This window comes from Mixophyes fleayi, chromosome 4 (assembly GCF_038048845.1).
Source record: "Mixophyes fleayi isolate aMixFle1 chromosome 4, aMixFle1.hap1, whole genome shotgun sequence".
In the NCBI taxonomy this organism is placed as follows: domain Eukaryota; kingdom Metazoa; phylum Chordata; class Amphibia; order Anura; family Limnodynastidae; genus Mixophyes; species Mixophyes fleayi.
Window position 1 is genome coordinate 212387466 of NC_134405.1, and position 18478 is coordinate 212405943.

General features: G+C 41.1%; 1 protein-coding gene across 1 annotated transcript in view; it reads right to left on the reverse strand.

Moving 5' to 3' along the window:
- The window catches only part of LOC142150791 (uncharacterized), a 174731-nt gene that overhangs the window by 113252 nt on the left and 43001 nt on the right, over window positions 1-18478 (reverse strand). The window contains exon 5 of the mRNA XM_075205978.1: window positions 7474-7731. Coding sequence (XP_075062079.1) covers window positions 7474-7731 — 258 coding nt within the window. The remainder of the gene's footprint in view (window positions 1-7473; window positions 7732-18478) is intronic.

Sequence of the window (18478 nt, forward strand, 5' to 3'; positions counted from 1 at the left end):
CGAGAATGGAACACAAGGATGCCAGCATTATTTTGCATACTGGGGACTTGTTATCACTGGATACAGCATAAGCAGTTCGCTGGGGAGAAGACCACATCAGAATTAAAAGAGAAGTTATTATCACCAATGGATAGTCAGCTACAATCAACTTTGGGGTAAGGAACTTTATATACCTACATACTGGCTACAAGGAGACTTATTTTCTTGATTGTTATTCACCCTCCCATCGGATATTTAATAGACACTTTATTCACCAGCAACATAGGGTTTAGCCCTAAAGTTTTTATCTTCTAATATCAATTTAATTTGGAGTTGGGACATCTCCATACTAAAGCTACTCCCCATACACAATAGGAACCAGATCCCAGATATTCCTTGCATGCAGCGTACCCTCCACAGGGCCCTTTTAACAACATTTTGGGCCCCCGGGCAAAGCAGTGCACCGGGGCCCCTATATATATATATTAAAAAAAAAGTGATTATATATATGGGCCCTGCAGCCCAGGGGGCCCGTCAGAGGCAGCGCAAAAAAAAAAATCCTGAAAAAAAAAAGAAGAAAATACTTACCTTGCGGTCAGCTGGCGATCCGGCTCCCTCCCTGGTCTCCTCCTCCGTGCTGCGCTCCGCAATGGATGTGGGGCGGGCGTGATGATGTCACGCCCGACATGCACTGCGAGCGCCGCACGGAGGAGGAGACCAGGGAGGGAGCCGGATCGCCAGCTGACCACAAGGTAAGTATTTTCTTCTTTTTTTTTCAGGATTTTTTTTTTTGCGCTGCCTCTGACGGGCCCCCTGGGCTGCAGGGCCCCCGGGCACCTGCCCATTGTGCCCAATGGGAGAGACGGCCCTGACCCTCCATTGTAATTAGGGTTGTGCACCGGCCACTTTTAGGGTTTTGGGTTTTGGGTTCTGTTTAGCTTGAGGTTTTGGGTTCTGATATGTTTTGCCAAAACACCCCACTCAAGGTTTTGGTTCTGATTTAAGGTTTTGGGTTCTGATTTTTTTTTAAAAAAGCATAAAAAGTGCTAAAAAACAGTTTTTGGACTTTTTTTTCACTCTTACGCTATTATTAACCTCAATAACATTCAATAACAATCATTTCCACTAATTTCCAGTCTATTCTGAACACCTCACACCTCACAATATTATTTTTAGGGCAAAAGGTTGCACCAAGGTAGCTGGATGTCTAAGCTAAGCGACACAAGTGGGTGGCACAAACACGTGGCCCATCTAGGAGTGGCACTGCAGTGGCAGACAGGATGGCAGTTTGAAAAACTAGGCCCCAAAGAGCACATAATGCCAAAAAAAGAGGTGCAAGATGGAATTGTCCTTGGGCCCTCCCACCCACCCTTATGTTGTTGAAATAGGACATGCGCACTTTAACAAACCAATCATTTCAGCCACAGGGCCTACAAAACTCTGGCTGAAATGATTGGTTTGTTTGGACCCCCACAAAACTAGCTGGCAAAGAAAAAAAAGAGGTGCAAGATGGAATTGTCCTTGGGCCCTCCCACTCACCCTTATGTTGTTGAAATAGGACATGCACACTTTAACAAACCAATCATTTCAACGACAGGGCCTACCAAACAACTGTGGCTGAAATGATTGGTTTGTTTGGGCCCCCACACAAAAAAAGCTATTCATCTCTCCCTGTACAAACTAAACTGGCTCTACTGAGGCAAGATGTTGTCCTGATCCTCATCCTCTGATTCCTCGCCCCCTTTAGTGTGTACTTCCTCATCCTCACACATTAACAATTCGTCCCCGCTGGACTCCACAATCACAGGTCCCTCTGTAGTCTCTGGAGGCCAATGCTGGTCTTGATTGAAGAATTGATAATTAATTTTTATGAACATTATCTTCTCAACGTTTTGCGGAATCAACCTCCTTCGCCGCTCACTGACCAGGTTCCCCGCTGCACTAAAAACTCTTTCGGAGTACACACTGGAGGGGGACAACTCAGGTAAAATAAAGCCAGTTTGTACAGGGGCTTCCAAACTGCCTTTTTTTCCTGCCAGTAAGAATAAGGACTGTCTGACATGTCTACTTGGATGGTGTCAGCAAAGTAATCCTCCACCATTTTTTCAATGTTGACAGCATCCAATGCAGCGACAGTAGACATGTCTGCAATGGTTGGCAGGTCCTTCAGTCCGAACCAGATGTTCTCAGCATCCCTGCCAGCGGGTCATTTATGAAATCTCAGCTGTTTCCTCGCAGCCACAGGTGTGGAAGAAACTGAAGGAGGAGCTGTTGGCATGTCACGGTCCTCTTCAGAGGACAATCTCCTGACCAGCAGGTCTTTGCACCGCTGTAGGCTTGTGTCCGCCGGAAACAGAGACACAACATATGCTTTAAACCGAGGATTGAGCACGGTGGCCAGAATGTATTCCTCTGACTTTAAAAGAGTGACCACCCTCGGATCCTGGCAAAGCGTACGAAGGGCTTCATCCACAAGAGCTACATGCTTTGTGGAATCGCAATGCTTTAACAGCTCCTCCCTCACTTTCTCCAGCTGCTTCTGCAACAGCCTGATCAGGGGAATCACCTGACTCAAGCTGGCAGTGTTGGAACTGACTTCTCATCTGGCAAGTTCAAACGGCTGGAGAACCTTGCACAACACGGAAATCAGTCTCCACTGCGCTTGACTCAGGCGCATCCCCACTCCTTTGCCTATGTCATAGGTGGCTGTGTAGGCTTGAATGGCCTTTTGCTGCTCCTCCATCCTCTCATAGAGGGTGGAGTTCCAGCGCGTCACAACCTCTTGTTTGAGGTGATGGCAGGGCAGGTTCAGGCTTTTTTGATGTTGTTCGAGTCTGCGGTAGGCAGTGGCAGAATGCCGAAAGTGTCCAGCAATTTTGTGTGCCACCGCAAGCATATCCTGCACACCCCTGTCACTCTTCAGGTAATGCTGCACCACCAAATTCATTGTGTGGGCAAAACATGGCACGTGGTGGAAATTGCCCATATGTAATGCCCGTACAATGTTACTGGCGTTGTCCGACACCACAAATCCCCAGGAGAGTGTAAGCCACTGCGAGATTATTTCCCTCAGTTTCTCTAAGAGGTTGTCAGCGTTGTGCCTCTTATTAAAACCGGTGATACACAACGTTGCTTGCCTTGCAACGAGCAGGCGTTTTGGAGATGCTGCTACTAATGCTCCTGCTGCTGTTGCTGCGGAAGGCGATACATCTACCCAGTGGGCTGTCACAGTCATATAGTCCTTAGTTTGCCCTGAACCATTTGTCCGCATGTCCGTGGTTAAGTGGACAGTGGGTACAACCGCATTTTTCAGAGCACTGAGGACACTTTTACGTACTTCTCTGTGCATCCCGGGTATCGCCTGCATGGTGAAGTGGAATCTCGACGGGATTTGGTACCGGGGACACAATACCTCCATCAACCGTCTAAATCCCACTCAACTGATGGCGGACACCGGATGCACATCTAACACCAACATAGCTGTTACGGCCGCAGTTATCCGCTTTGCCATAGGATGACTAGTGTCGTACTTCGTGCTCATGGCAAACGACTGTTGTACAGTCAACTGTTTAGTGAAAGACGTAGCGTTCTTACGACTTCCCCTCTGGGAAGATGACCGACTACCAGCAGCAACAGCAGCAGCGGCAGTAGTAGCCGTAGCGCTGCAGGATCCTCCGGAAGAATCCCGGATTGAAGTGAACTCAATCATGCCGGTGACATAGCCTGCAGGACTATCTACAATCGAGATCGAGGAGGAAATTGATGAGGAGGGTGTTGTTGGTGTGGATACAACAGGACCAAGGCATTTAGGTGTCCCTGGACTGCTGACGGTCCTAGACACAGTTCCTGAACTAAACACTGAATTATGAAGGTTATTCAGGTGACGTATAAGGGAGGATGTCCCTAGGTGGCCAAGATCCTTACCCCTGCTTATTTGAGCTTTACATAAGGTACATATGGCCATACATTTGTTGTCCGAATTGGGATAGAAATAATTCCAGATCGAAGAGGTGGATTTCTTGGTCTTCTGGCCAGGCATGACGATGGTCTTTTTCTTCGCATTGACAACAACTGTTTCCCCCCCTGGTGCCTCATTTAAGATAACTACATCAGCATCCTCCTCGTCAAGTTCCTCCTCAGTGCCAGCTACATCAATATCCTCCTCCCCGTGTACAACATTCACACCTTCATTAGCCAAATCTGTAACTGGACTGTGGGTGATCCTTCCAGGATATGCAGAGGGTGTGCTGCAAATGGTGGAAGGAGCCACCTCTTCCCGTACAGTGATGGGAAGGTCAGGCTTCGCAACCACCAACACCCTTGGACTCGCCTTGGGGATTTGTGATGCCATCTCTTTAGAAGGCAGAGTTGTTTGCTCTGTTGTTGATGACAGCTTAACTCTCTTAAATTTTTTAGAGGGGTGGGGAGGAGGAGGGCTTAGATCCTTGGGTGAAGCTGAACCACTAGTCATGAGAACGGGCCAGGGCTTAAGCCGTTCCTTGCCACTCCGTGTCAAAAATGGCATATTGGCAAGTTTACGTTTCTCCTCAGTTGTTTTTAATTTTCTTTTTTTGCTAATTTTAGTGAACTTTGGCTTTTTGGATTTTACATGCCCTCTACTAGGAGATTGGCATTTCATCGTCTATGTCATGACTAGTGGCAGCAGCAACAGCATTAGGAGGAAGTGGTTCTTGATCTTTCCTTACTTTATCCTCCAAATTTTTGTACTCCATTATAGTTTAATCTCTGATACTAATATTTCTGGACTGCAGGAACAGTGAACGTAGTTTAATCTCCGGTACTAATATTTCTGGACTGCAGGAACAGTGAACGTAGTTTAATCTCTGGTACTAATATTTCTGGACTGCAGGAACAGTGAACGTATTTATAGATTGCAGTACTAATATTTCTGGACTGCAGGAACAGTGAACGTATTTATATATTGCAGTACTAATATTTCTGGACTGCAGGAACAGTGAACTTATTTATAGATTGCAGTACTAATATTTCTGGACTGCAGGAACAGTGAACGTATTTATAGATTGCAGTACTAATATTTCTGGACTGCAGGAACAGTGAACGTATTTATAGATTGCAGTACTAATATTTCTGGACTGCAGGAACAGTGAACGTATTTATAGATTGCAGTACTAATATTTCTGGACTGCAGGAACAGTGAACGTATTTATAGATTGCAGTACTAATATTTCTGGACTGCAGGAACAGTGAACGTATTTATAGATTGCAGTACTAATATTTCTGGACTGCAGGAACAGTGAACGTACTTATAGATTGCAGTAGAATTTATTTTAGAGGTTTTTTATACTTTTTTTATAAATTTTTTTTATTATTTTTGTATATTTTTTTTTATTTTTTATATTTTTTTTTATAAATTTTTAATAACAATGGACTTAGCAGGACAAAGCACAGGACACAGCACCACTGGACTCAGCAGGACAGAGCACAGGACACAGCACCACTGGACTCAGGAGGACAGAGCACAGGACAAAGCACCACTGGACTCAGCAGGACGGAGCACAGGACAAAGCACCACTGGACTCAGCAGGACAGAGTGACAGGACACAGCAGCACTAAAAAAAACAACCTCCCTCTTCCCTGATCTTAGCCCGACTGAAAATGTCGGCGGCAAGCTGGGAATTTATAGAATCCGAGGCTCGTGAGATCCGACGCCGGGATTTGGAGTCAGAGCCTCGCTTTCGATGATTCTCCCCGCCGGAAATACCCGAACAGTGCTCGGATCGCCGTCGGATCCGCACTGTTCGGGTGGGCTCGGATTATCGCAATCCGAGCCCGCTCATCTCTAATTGTAATATACATAACCCTAAACAAAACTAGTAACAAACCACATTAACATTACCCTAGTCTTGAAGGTTTTTTCAACCTTCCAGTTTACAATCTAGAGATAACTTTGGGGAGGGGGTAGTACTCTAAGAGTTTTCCTCTTTTATTTACTATTCTCACAAATAGTAGCAAACTTCTGTTTCTTAACAGCATTTTAAACATGTAGACATGGAAAATAGTTAGAACAAGCATTAGTAATAATATACCTAAGTGTCCAGAAAGTCTGTGTGATATATGGCATCTTCTAAATCTCAGTTGGTTTGATTAACATTCCCTTTATGAAAGGCATTCATTCCTGAGGGTCCACTTCTTCGGGCATCCCCCCCTTAATCGTATATATTATTCCTTCTGTTCCTCTTGGTCTGCCAGTTTGTGTTCCAAAGAACCTTTTGTTCCAAATGGCCACAGTATTGTATAAATGTGCTCTGTGCTCTAGCTGTTTCAGTGTAGGAGGGCTGTAGAGACTCAGTTCTAGATAATGCTTTCAGAGCAATAGTGCAATTGAATATTTAACTCTTGTTTCATTCAGTCTTTTAAATCTAATATTATCTCTTTTTTTACCCGTTTTCAATGATTTGTGAGAGAGCATTTCCTTCCCGGTTTTGTTCCTTGTTTTCCTCCTCACCATCCTTTATTTTCTGCGGGTCGCCATCTTGCAGCACATGGTATTGACATTTAAGCGAGAATGTGATCTATCCTGCTGTTAATGTTAAGGAGTACATTAAGATGGACAGGTCTGGGAGTTCTATACCAATTAAAGGGGAGTGCATTATATCAGCCAGTGTCCCACACACTCTGGAAGTGGGATGATATTCTGCAATTCAAGGCCAAGTTGGAGTTCTAGTTAAACTATGAATTGACTTGACCGATCTGTTTTACCCTTGTACAGTTATATTAAGTTGATTGCGTTTCCAATAAAGCATAAAAATAGATAATATAGTTTAAATGTGACATAATGGACAATGGGCAAAACACTGAGATGTACAATCTCACTACAAGTTAGAAACCTTCTTGTCACAGAGCCATGGATAGCTGCTGACCAGTACTACAATCAGAGAAGCCACTTTAGCTTGAATCATTCTATTTTTCTATCATTTCCTTTCATACTCACCACTATAGCCAGACACTGTAACATGTCTGAACATTATATTTTTCTAAATGAAAATTCAAGGGATGAAGAGAGAGAACATTTACAGCCACTTTTCCCTATTTTGAACAGACACCAGATGATATGGGATTACTCCATTACTCAGCTTATCTACAGCAGTAGACTTTCTAGTTTGATGCTCTTTGACAATAAGACTTTCCTTAGTTTGACAGTGGTGAAGTAGTTGCAGTAAATGGTTTTGGCAGTGATGTTACAGTACAGCAGTCCCTTGCACTATGACTGTCCTTTACTCTCATACTCAGTTGCAGACCAGCCCTACCCTGGTACTCCAGACTTTCCTTAGTCTTCCATTATTTCAGCTCCTTACTTTAGCATTACAGCTGATTTTCTCTCTTTGCTATCTGCTTTATTCTTTCTTTCCTCCACTTTATTCTCTATTTTTCAGCTGTATTCCATCCCTTACTATAAGTACCTACAATTAACATATTAGGAATACAGCAAAATAAATAGACTTTTATACTTACAGTCTTCAAACCTGGAAATACTCATTGACTGAGCAGTGCGAATAGCTGTTGGTCGAGAACTTTGAAGTTTTGAATACATATTCACTGCTCGTGCTCTACTTTCTTCAGCAAGCCTCTGTCTCTCCATTTCTTGCCTTATGCTGTGGTCCAGTTTCACTGGCCGCTTCCTGCCAAGTGCTTGAGATTTTATCTCCTCACTTTTGGTGTTTGAGTGGTTGCCATTTTCCTCCTTGTAAATATATTTGTCAGGCTTTGGACCTGGAAGAATGTAAGAAGAATGCACGTTCCTATGTGTTTTACAATAGTATTCAAGAAGGGCAATTTACTCACATGAATCCTAAACAGATTAACAGTTTAGTCATAGGATTACCTGTTTAGGTAGAGAAGTACCTGCAGCATGGAACAAAACTCAGAAATGGTACTATGGCATAAAATGCAACTAGACACCACACCGCCCCAGAGATGTGTATACCGACTTTCCTTCATACTCACTTGTATTCTACATCGAGGAGGACTCTGATACAGGTGATTTCTGATTGGATGATCACAGGACTAGCAGCATATTCCTTCCCTAGATACATTGGAGTATGTAGACAACTACATTGCATTAACAGTGAGGGTCTAATGGGAAAGGTACTCCACCAGTGTTTTAGTCTGGGAAATGGGGAAGATTATATAATAGACTATTGGAGGGATCGCCATTCTATTGAATACAATATCTAGTCAATGACAATTATGCAACAATGTCAGGAACATTATTATCAATTTTCTTATTACTGTGTACCAACATGTACCAAAGTGTTGTGCAGTGATCAGCCACATTGAACGCCACATACTAATATAAGTCTATATGAGTTGATAAGAGGGCCCAGTTCACTTAAGCTTACAAACTATAGGGGGACAGAAACACGGTAGGGATAGGGACTTGTGCCATCAACATAGTATGCACCAGATTTCAGTTTGAAATACAGAGTAAAGAGGGCAAATTAAGCTCAAGGATTATAGCATTTATTTAGGTTTCCGTACTGATGAAAATATACAGCCTGCAATAATCTATGGTGACAAGTCACAAACATTAAGATGAGTTTTACAGTATTTTTTCCAACTATTGTATATTCAATTACTGGAACGGGCATTCAAATCAGCAGAAATGATTTTAATGATGAAGAATAAGAGAGTGCTGCAAAGCTAGGTCATGTTCCCTGCAATAGCCTAATAATTTGGAAAGCTTAGCGGAGCTTGTGGATAATAAATTATTCCAAATAAAATGAAAACACCTAACTAAAAAATCCTAGAACTTCTACGTGTAGAGTATACTGCGCCCTGTGGTTAGTCAAAACAGGTTGCAATCGTTCCAATTCTATCTTTAATATAATAGATAAATAATAGCATAAGCTGTACATTCTACTGAGAAAAAATAACACATCCTAGTAAATAGCCTTAAGTTAACTGTTATCTTTAAAACTGTTAGGGATGCTACAGACAATATCTTGACATTTCCATCCTGAGATCCTTAAATTAAAAGTCTGATTATCTCTAGTTTACTTCTTCCTGTGTGACTACATAATTTAGCCATCAGAAACTAACAGCATAATCAAGATGTCTTCCACTCACACCTGGCCATTTAATTAGAAGCTAATGACTCAAACCTCAAACAAAAAAACAAAAAATGAAACAAGTGATCGGTACCAATTAGGACAGAAAATAGAAACATTTAAGCACTGTGATTACAAAAACAGCGTTTACACATAATAGATGCCGTGGCAAGTAATTATTGAGCAGAGTATCCAATTATGCTTAAAGGGAATATTGTAATCACCAAACTCTCACACTGAGCAGGTACAATTCACAAATCATCTATTTATGGAAGGGCACAGTCAAGAAAGGTTAACGAGATAATATTATTGACATTTGATCAATCTAAACGTAATGCAATAAAATATTTTAATTATATTTGCTGTTAGTGCTTAAGCACTGCATTGTTTTGTAGCTCTGTTTTATAGTTTAATTTTGATTGACATAAACTTTCCTTTTGACTTTTCTCTCTACAGCTTATTTGGCTGCTTAGACAAAACCACTGAATTTGGAGATGCTTCAAAAACCCCTCTGAAATATAGTGGTGCATAAAACACTAGAGCACCTCATCCGCAATGAAAGTACAACTTAGTACAAATAGGATGTCTTAATTGTTCATTTCCTTATTGTTGCCCCATGCACAAGTCAGCAAGAATTTAAAATCACAATGCCTTAAAAATATAAATTATGATTTTAAACTGGGAATTTCCAAATCAACAAAAATGCTATTATAACACTCCTGGGGGTAAATGTATCAATATGCGGGTTCTTCAACACCCGCGTGTTCAGCCTCTTCCGCGATTAAATTTCAAGCTGCGCTGCATTGTAAAGGGAAGTTAACCCTTTACAATGCAGCGCCGCTTGAAATTTAATCGCGGAAGAGGCTGAACACGCGGGTGTTGAAGAACCCGCATATTGATACATTTAGCCCCTGCCGTCAATTTTAAAATATAGATACCAACTTACTGTGTGTTGAGAGCGTCTATCCTAAAGAGAAAAGCAACGGTTAATCACAGGAATGATACGTTTCATAAAAAAGGTGCATAAAAAGGAGCTATGTATATTTTAGGAATAAAGAAGTTTATTATTGAAAAAATTTATTTTTCTTTTTTGGAAGAAAAACTAGCAATAATTAATCATGTATAATTTAAAATACAGAATCAAGCTATACTGGGGTGCACCCCTACATTTCTCATTCACTAACCAGTCATAACTTTGAGGGCAACTAAAGCTGAAACATCAAAGATCTAGTTGTCAAAATGGTCAGCACTAAGCTGTCCTTCATTATGGGAGTAATGTGACAACCTCAGGAAGACGATTTACAATTGGAAATGCTGCATTTCTATTAGGATGCTTGGAATCAATGTGTCTGGCTTGACAAGTGTATTTTCACACTTCGTTGTATAAATCCTGAAGATATATGGTTGTCTTACCTGCTTTTACTTAACTTTACTTGTACATTTACAAGTCATTAACACTTCTAGAAGCCATACTACTTTTATTGACATTTGAGAACAAAAGAAATGCAAAATTCTAAAACAAAAACAAAAAACGTGAAACAGTAAATATTTCACAACTAGCATTTGCTGATTGCAAAACAGTACAGCAGTGCTCCTCAACTATTTTAAAATATTTTTTTCAGGATTATGGTTTTAATTGTTATAATATATTAACACTGTTGTGTCATGGTATAATTAATCACTTGGCATCTGTGTTGCTAGGTGTGTCAAAATTCAGAAAAAATTGAAATCACAAGTCTAGTCGGTCACTAAACAAAACATACCACAGCTATAAACATGTTAGCTACAATTAAACAACAACAACAACAACAATATACTATATGAAACAATGCAGTTTTATATTACATCAGCTTGAAATCTGCATCATGGCTTAATTGTTTCAAACTAACCTGAACATCTCTACAGCTCTAAAAAGCCCAGTATTTAATAAATGTTTTGCATACAGTTTTCATATAGTCCCCTGCTCAGCAGTTAAACAAACCTTTAAGCTGTGCCCGGATAGTTATTACCTACACACAAGTTCCCGTTTTAAATAAACTGATTAGACAAATGACAAAGAAAGAAACCCTCTTTTCCTTCTGCAGCTTAAGATACCGTTGTCTTCTTGCTTAGTAGCTTTGTCTCTAGAAAGCATGACAAGTGCCAATGAAATGTTACCAAGGGGTTTACAGAGGAATAAAAAGGAAACGCGGAACATTGTAACAATTACAGAAGGAAGATCTGCAATCAGTGTGTGGTCTGGAGAAAACATCCCCATTCTTTCTCAATTCTAATCTCCACCCCACTGCTCACATCTATGGATAACGTTTAATCTCTCTATTGCTTCTACAAATATTAAGCAAATTGCAGGTCAACCCCAGATTAGTGAACTTTGTTCACAATGATAAATATGTCCAAGTGTAAGGGAAAATTTGAAAACTATCTAGTTCCCACCAAGACCCTACATTTTCACCAATCAGTATTTATCCAAGACTTCCCATGTAGATATTACTATAAAGTGCTGTGGAATATGTTGGAGCTAAATATATTAGTGCTAGCATTATAACACTACCCATAATAGTGAGCTTTGTAGCAACCTAGTTGTAGTTTAAAAGCAAGAAACTGCACTGCTTAAACCTATAAAGACTTGCTAAATGGGCACAGGATGAGTATTTTCTGTGTTCACCCCTCTAGCTGTACAGTACACAGATAAACTGCAGGCATGGCAAGTGTGAAAACTCTGTAAGAGCTCTGTTGGTAAGTATGTTAATGAGAGGCACAAAGGAGGAGGCTGGATAGGAGAGAGCTGCTGGCGGGCCAGCTATCTGTAAACTGACATTACTGTTACTGGTAATTAGCTTTCCATGATTTACTTGACAGCACCACCATGAAATTGCTCCACCCCAAGGGAAAGGAAGGAGAGAACCATAAAAGCCTCTCCAAAACCTCCACCTCCCTATGAATTACAAATAACCACTTATACATACTGGTGAATTCAAGTAAAACAAATTTATTTATGGGATTCTATAAATTCACTGTCACAGAGAACCCATGGAAACTAAATTATTTTTAAGAGTCCATTTTGACATTACACATCCATGACAACAGCACCAGGAGACATATCAGAGACAATATATTTTTAGAAAGGGTCCCTGACTAAAGGAATAATATCTTGGTTAGCAGTAATGTGCGTTTGTCATGTTTGGAGACGGTAACTGGACCTGGATGCAGCAATGTGGATCTACTGGCAGATGCCTTTTTGGCCCAGGAGTTACATGCAGTTCTAGTTAAAGAAATGTTCTATATGGTCCTTCTTGAAACGATGATCCTGATTGATGTATTATCCTTTTTCTTGGAACTAAAGAAGGATACAGTCGTCTTTCCTTCATGGATCTGAAGCTTTTAAATAGTGGATAAAACATGACTTTATATCAAAACAGTGGAACTTATTTTACAGTTGTTATTTAGGACTGGCAAAAAATGAAGGCTACACCTCTTTTTATATGAAAATTCATGACATGTTTAAGGATGAGTTTTAGAATCATCCTGCCAAACAATACAGTAACATATGGTTGTCAAAAGGAAATGCCTCAATCTCTACAAGTCTAGCCATATTAATTGCATATTAAAGCTGTTTTCATATAGAGAGATTTTTTTCTTTCCTGTCCAACTGCCTCTCCCATCTCCACTTGGATGGCTGAATGCTACCTCTTTCTCAACATAACCAAATCTAAGCGTGTCATCTTAAAATGCCCAATGTTACACCCCCTCCTCCAGTTTCCCTCACAGTTGATAATGTCACCCTCTCCCTTGTTTTCCATGCACACTGCCTATGGGCCATCATTGACTCCGTTCTCAATTTTTCTCCCCACAACCAGTCCATCATGCAATCCTCCATCTCCACCTTCGCAACATTGCCAGGGTTTGCCCTTTTCCTCTTCCTCAATGTTACCAAGACCCTTGTCCATGCTCTTATCTTCTCCTGCCTTACTGCAATCTCCTCCTCTCTGACCTAGCTGGCACCCATCTGTCCCCTTGTATTAAGTCCTGAATGTGGCATTACAACTAATCTTCCTCTCCTGTCATTCCTCTTCTGCTGTGCATCTCTGCAAATCCCTCCACTGGCTCCCTATTCCCTCCAAAATGCAATGCAAACTGCTTACCCACACCTATAAATCCATCTACATCGCCTCTCACTCCTACATCTCTGATCTTGTCATAAAATTCTTGCATACTTGTCCACTCCATTCTTTTGATGACCTTCAACTCTCCTTCCCTCCTATCATCACCTCACATTCCTGCTAGTAGGACTTGCACCCACACTGCTCCCCACCTTTATAACTGTCTGTCCATCTCCCAACCTCCAATCCTTCAAGAGCTCCCATAAAACTCACCTCTTCATATATACTTGCCCTGCCCCATCCTAGGTTAGCTTCCTCCTCATGCACCCCCTGCTCTATCCATTTGTTTCCACAACCAACAGTGTCTCCCTTCGTTCCCCGTCCCACTAATATGTTGCACTGTTCACACCTCCTTCTCCTCATGGAAATGGTTTTAATGTTCTAATCTGTGTTACTGATGTAATTGCTACTTTCTCATGTCTCATACTGAGGCAATTGTTGGTTCTCTTGCTCCTTTATGTATTTTTATGATGTAACAGGTACACCTTTGTTTCCTGTATTTCTGACTGTATGGTTCTGCGGAATCTGTGGCGCCTCATAAATAAACATTGATGATGATGATGATGATTTTAATGATGAAATGGATGATGTGATAATCCAGACAATACTCAGTTGAGATTGCAGAGAGAAAAGAGGTTAGGTATTAATCTTTAAGTTGCCTTAAAAAAATCTTTGCATCCAGGGATGGTCAGGTTCACTAAAACTGTAAAAACAGGGTTGCTACCTGCAATTTTAGTGTACTTTGTTTCAGGCCCTTATCCAGTCCAGCCTGAAGAACATAAAAAGTATAAGCAGAACATCTAGAACATCTGTTTTCTGTTGACAAAATACCCTTCAATGCCCAGGTAAATTTTAGAAGTTTAGAAGTTTTAACTTTACAAAATGATAAAAATACTCTGTTCAAGAGACTTTTATTTTTCAGTATGTATCATTCAATTTTCAGGCTGTGAGAAGAATATTCTCTATTTCTGGATGCAAAACCATTGCTGACTAGTAGCATCCACCGCTATACTCCTAGCACAGTGCAATTAGATTTATTTGTTATTATTTATATGTTCCACCATTTTTTTTTAGGGCTCTTGGAGTGATCATCACAGGAGTGCAGACATGCGAGAGCGAGTGCATTCAGTGAAATTATTTAATTACTTAGGTAAATATTTCAGGTTCCAGAAGAACCTATCATCTTTAGGAGCATCACTAACTAAGATATGGTATATCTATAAGGTATGATTGGATTGTCCATATAGATATATATATATATATATATATATATATATATATATATATATATATATGCACTATTGTTGTCTTCTTTTAACACATCTTTTTAGTAACCCTATATAGGGTTCCACTGTTGCCCCCCTCCACTGGAACAAGCTCCCTCCCTCCATCAGAACCTCCCCTAATCTGTCCAGTTTCAAACAGGCTTTAAAAACCCACCTTTTTCTTAAAGCCTTCCAGTCTCCCACTTAATTTCCTACCTTTTCTTATTATTATTATTATTATCATTTATTTGTTAGGCGCCACAAGGTTTCCGCAGCGCCGCTTTTCTTCTGCCTCTTCCCCTCTTTCCCCTTCCCTTATCCTCCATTCCTCCTTCTCTCCCTCTCTCCCCCGTGTTTCTCTGTCTGTCTACCCCACCCCTTAGATTGTACGCTCCTTTGAGCAGGGTCTTCTCTCCTCCTTTCTTCACCACTGCTCTCCAGCTACCTCGCCCTCCTCCTCGAGGACCCTCTTCCCCTTGTCCCCTCTCGCTCCCTCCTCTTCCCTCTGGGGGTCTCCCTGTCACCCGTGCCCTCCCTCTTGGACTCTGTCTTAGGAGGACCTTCCCCTCTCCCCTCCCCCGCCCCCCTAGCTGTGCTTTGAGCCCACTGAGTTACTGTGCTTATTGTTTACTGTACTGTGCTGTCTCACCTCGTATTGTAATTTTGTTTGTCCCTGTACGGCGCTACGGACACCTAGTGGCGCCCTATAAATAAAAATTAATAATAATATAGGCATCACTGGTCATTTACAACTCTTGTTTGATTCATTTACCTATTATCCAAACTAAATTCCTGTTATGCCTTTTCACCAGTGGGAGGGGAACTCCGGCATTCCTAAAAGTCAGTATAATGTAACATTTCAGAGAATAAGTATGCACAAATTTCAGTCACTAGAAGATTTGGCATTATTTTTGAAGTCCTGGGGGTAAATGTATCAAGTTGAGAGTTTTCCGGCAGGTTTGAAAAACCAATTGAGATTCTATCTATCATTTAGTTAGTACATTCTACAAAATGACAGCTAGAATCTGATTGGTTGCTATAGACAACATCTCCACTTTTCAAACTAGCCAGAAAACTCTCAGCTTGATAAATTTACCCCCTGGTTTTATTTCTTGAAGCCTCTGTAATATGGCTGGATGAAAGTAAAAATGCTTGAAAAATAGACACGATGGTTGAAACATAAATTGTATTAATATTTAAATGTTTTTGCTGGCTTTCATAAAACTGGATCTGCAAATTGTTTAATTGACATTAGATACAGTTTCTGTAGTCTGACTACAGAAGGGTCTAAGAAAGGGTCTAGAAAAACCTGTTGATATCCTAAGAGTCATTAAGCTAATGATGTCTTAATAATGGGTGTTATGAATTTTAAACCAACTGTAATCATTGTACTGATATATTTTTGTGATGTAAAATGAGTTATAAAAGATCATGGGGTATATTTACTAAACTGCGGGTTTGAAAAAGTGGAGATGTTGCTTATAGCAACCAATCAGATTCTAGCTATGATTTATTTAGTACATTCTACAAAATGACAGCTAGAATCTGATTGGATGCTATAGGCAACTGTCACGGGCACTAGGAGTCTTTACCCAGTATCACCCGCTGATGGTCTTATCAGAGCAGTTGAGTTGGTATATGATACTCTGATGGCAGGGTGATAATGGAACTGGAAACAGCAGATGGTTAGAGAATGCTCAGAAAGTCTATGACTAGCAGCACTGGTAAACAATAGGTAACTGAACACGAGATCTGGATGGACAAGGACACGTGAGGGTAGTCAGTGGTCTGCGCACGGCAAGTTGTACCACTGCTATAGTGAGAAGAATGTCCAGGAGTAATAAGGAGGTGGAAGTCAGCGGTCTGTGTATAGCAAGTTGTACCGCTGTCTGTAGTGAAGGAATGGAATCCAGGTGAAGGTAACGGGGAAGTCAGTGGTTTGCGTGTAGCAAGTTGTACCACTGCTTATGTGAGAGGATATATGCAACTGGTGACACAGGGAAACAGGAATCAGTGGTTTGCCTCTAGCAAGTTGTACCACTGAATATATATATGTGAGGAAGGACACGAGGAGATAAATGCAATGCAGAGTCTACACGGGTACACTGAACTTGATCCCACGTTGAACTGTACACAATAATAATAATGAATGAACAGCACTGCACAGATAAACAAAGTCACTAGAATAGTCCAGCAAAAGGAAACACAGTCAATAATAGCAATAGTCTCAGAGGATGGAAACTCCGGAGGAGAACAACTCAGTCCAGATGGATATGCAATACACCAGCACAGTCAATGAGAAGTATGCATACCGTGGTTCAGATGAGCAGGCTGTTAGAGATAGCTGCGGGGATACCTGAGCGGCAGGGAACAGACGAGATGAGAAGTCCTTGCAGAATGGAAGCGGCAGGTAGGTGCAGCGCACTGTAGGTAGGCCAGCAAGGACGACAAATACTCAGGAAGCAGTAGTATATCGAATTGAACAGCAGGAGACCACGGGAGAGTTGAAGCGATGTAGCAGAGCTGGAAGCCGAGGAGCGTAGACTCGATGCTAACAGGCAAGTTGACACAAATGGACACACTGTAGAAGCAGTAGGCAGCGGGTCAGCTGACGGCAGGTAGAATGCAGACTGGAGCGCTGAGACGAGCAGGACTCTGTAGACACGCTGAAGTAGCTAACAGGAATCAGCTGGAACAGTAGCGATGTAACACAGGAGAGTTTGAAGTAATCTGTAACTGTAGATATACGGAGACAGCGGATAGGAATCAGCTGCTGGAGTCACGATGAAACACAGGAGAGTTTGCAGTAATCTGTAACTAGATACACAGAGGCAGCGGATAGGAATCAGCTGCTGGAGTCACGATGAAACACAGGAGAGTTTGCAGTAATCTGTAACTGTAGATATACGGAGGGAGCGGATAGGAATCAGCTGCTGAAGACACTAGGAACACGAGGAATAGAAGTGGTCTGGAAACCACAAACGGCAAACAGGAATCAGCATCAGCTGAACACACGAGTAGGCACTGGAACACCTTCAGAGACTCATGAGGAATGAGACTCCAAGATCAGGCAACGTGGTATTGACCACAGGTGCTTAATATAGGGAGTGTTGCCTGATCAGCCAATTAAGTTAAAGGAACAGAACTGAAGGTTAAAAGGGACTGCACATGCGCAGTACCTCATTATAATGGACGGACACGGTTCCTAGCTACCTTAGAAGTAGCACTCACAGTCCGGTGAGTGACAGCAACATCTCCACTTTTCAACCCGCAGTTTAGTAAATATACCCCCATGTCTTTGTTATTTTGGGTGTGGCTGCACATTTTGAGTTCATGCATCCTATTATGCATAATAAAAATAAACTTGTTTTCATCTAATCTTTATTCATAGTTTTTGAGTCTGCAGAAAAATGTATTTGCCATAAACGAATTATTCTCTATCCATCTTCATCATCGTTTATTTGTATGGTGCCACAGATTCCGTGTGGCCTGATATTTTTGGCATATTTAGAAATAGTAAGCATTATAACAGGTGCGTGGGTACAGTTAAGCAGATGCAATTAACAACACAAATCACATAGCACACATATAAAAAATTCAGCATCAGACAAGATTAGGATTAGGATGAATTTGGAGACCTGGACCTCCTTAAGGCATGTCAGGTCTGGATATTAAAATAAGTAACCTAGATGCACAGTTTTGTCACAATATTAGAAAATGTATAACCTTTAAAAGTAATACAAAATAACTAACATGTCAATACCTGAAAGATTGTTATACTTGAGTAACATAGAAAGGTATTTTAGCCTTGTTTGTATAAGTTTGGTTATAAATAATCAACAAACAAATTCTTTCAATCTTGACAATAGAGTCTTTTAGTTAAAGTCTTTGGCTGCTGACATTCCCGCTTTAAGTACAGAAAAGTGTAAGTCGCTGTGCAATCTGACGTCAATACAAACTGCCGTCTTTCCCAGGGTTCGTGATC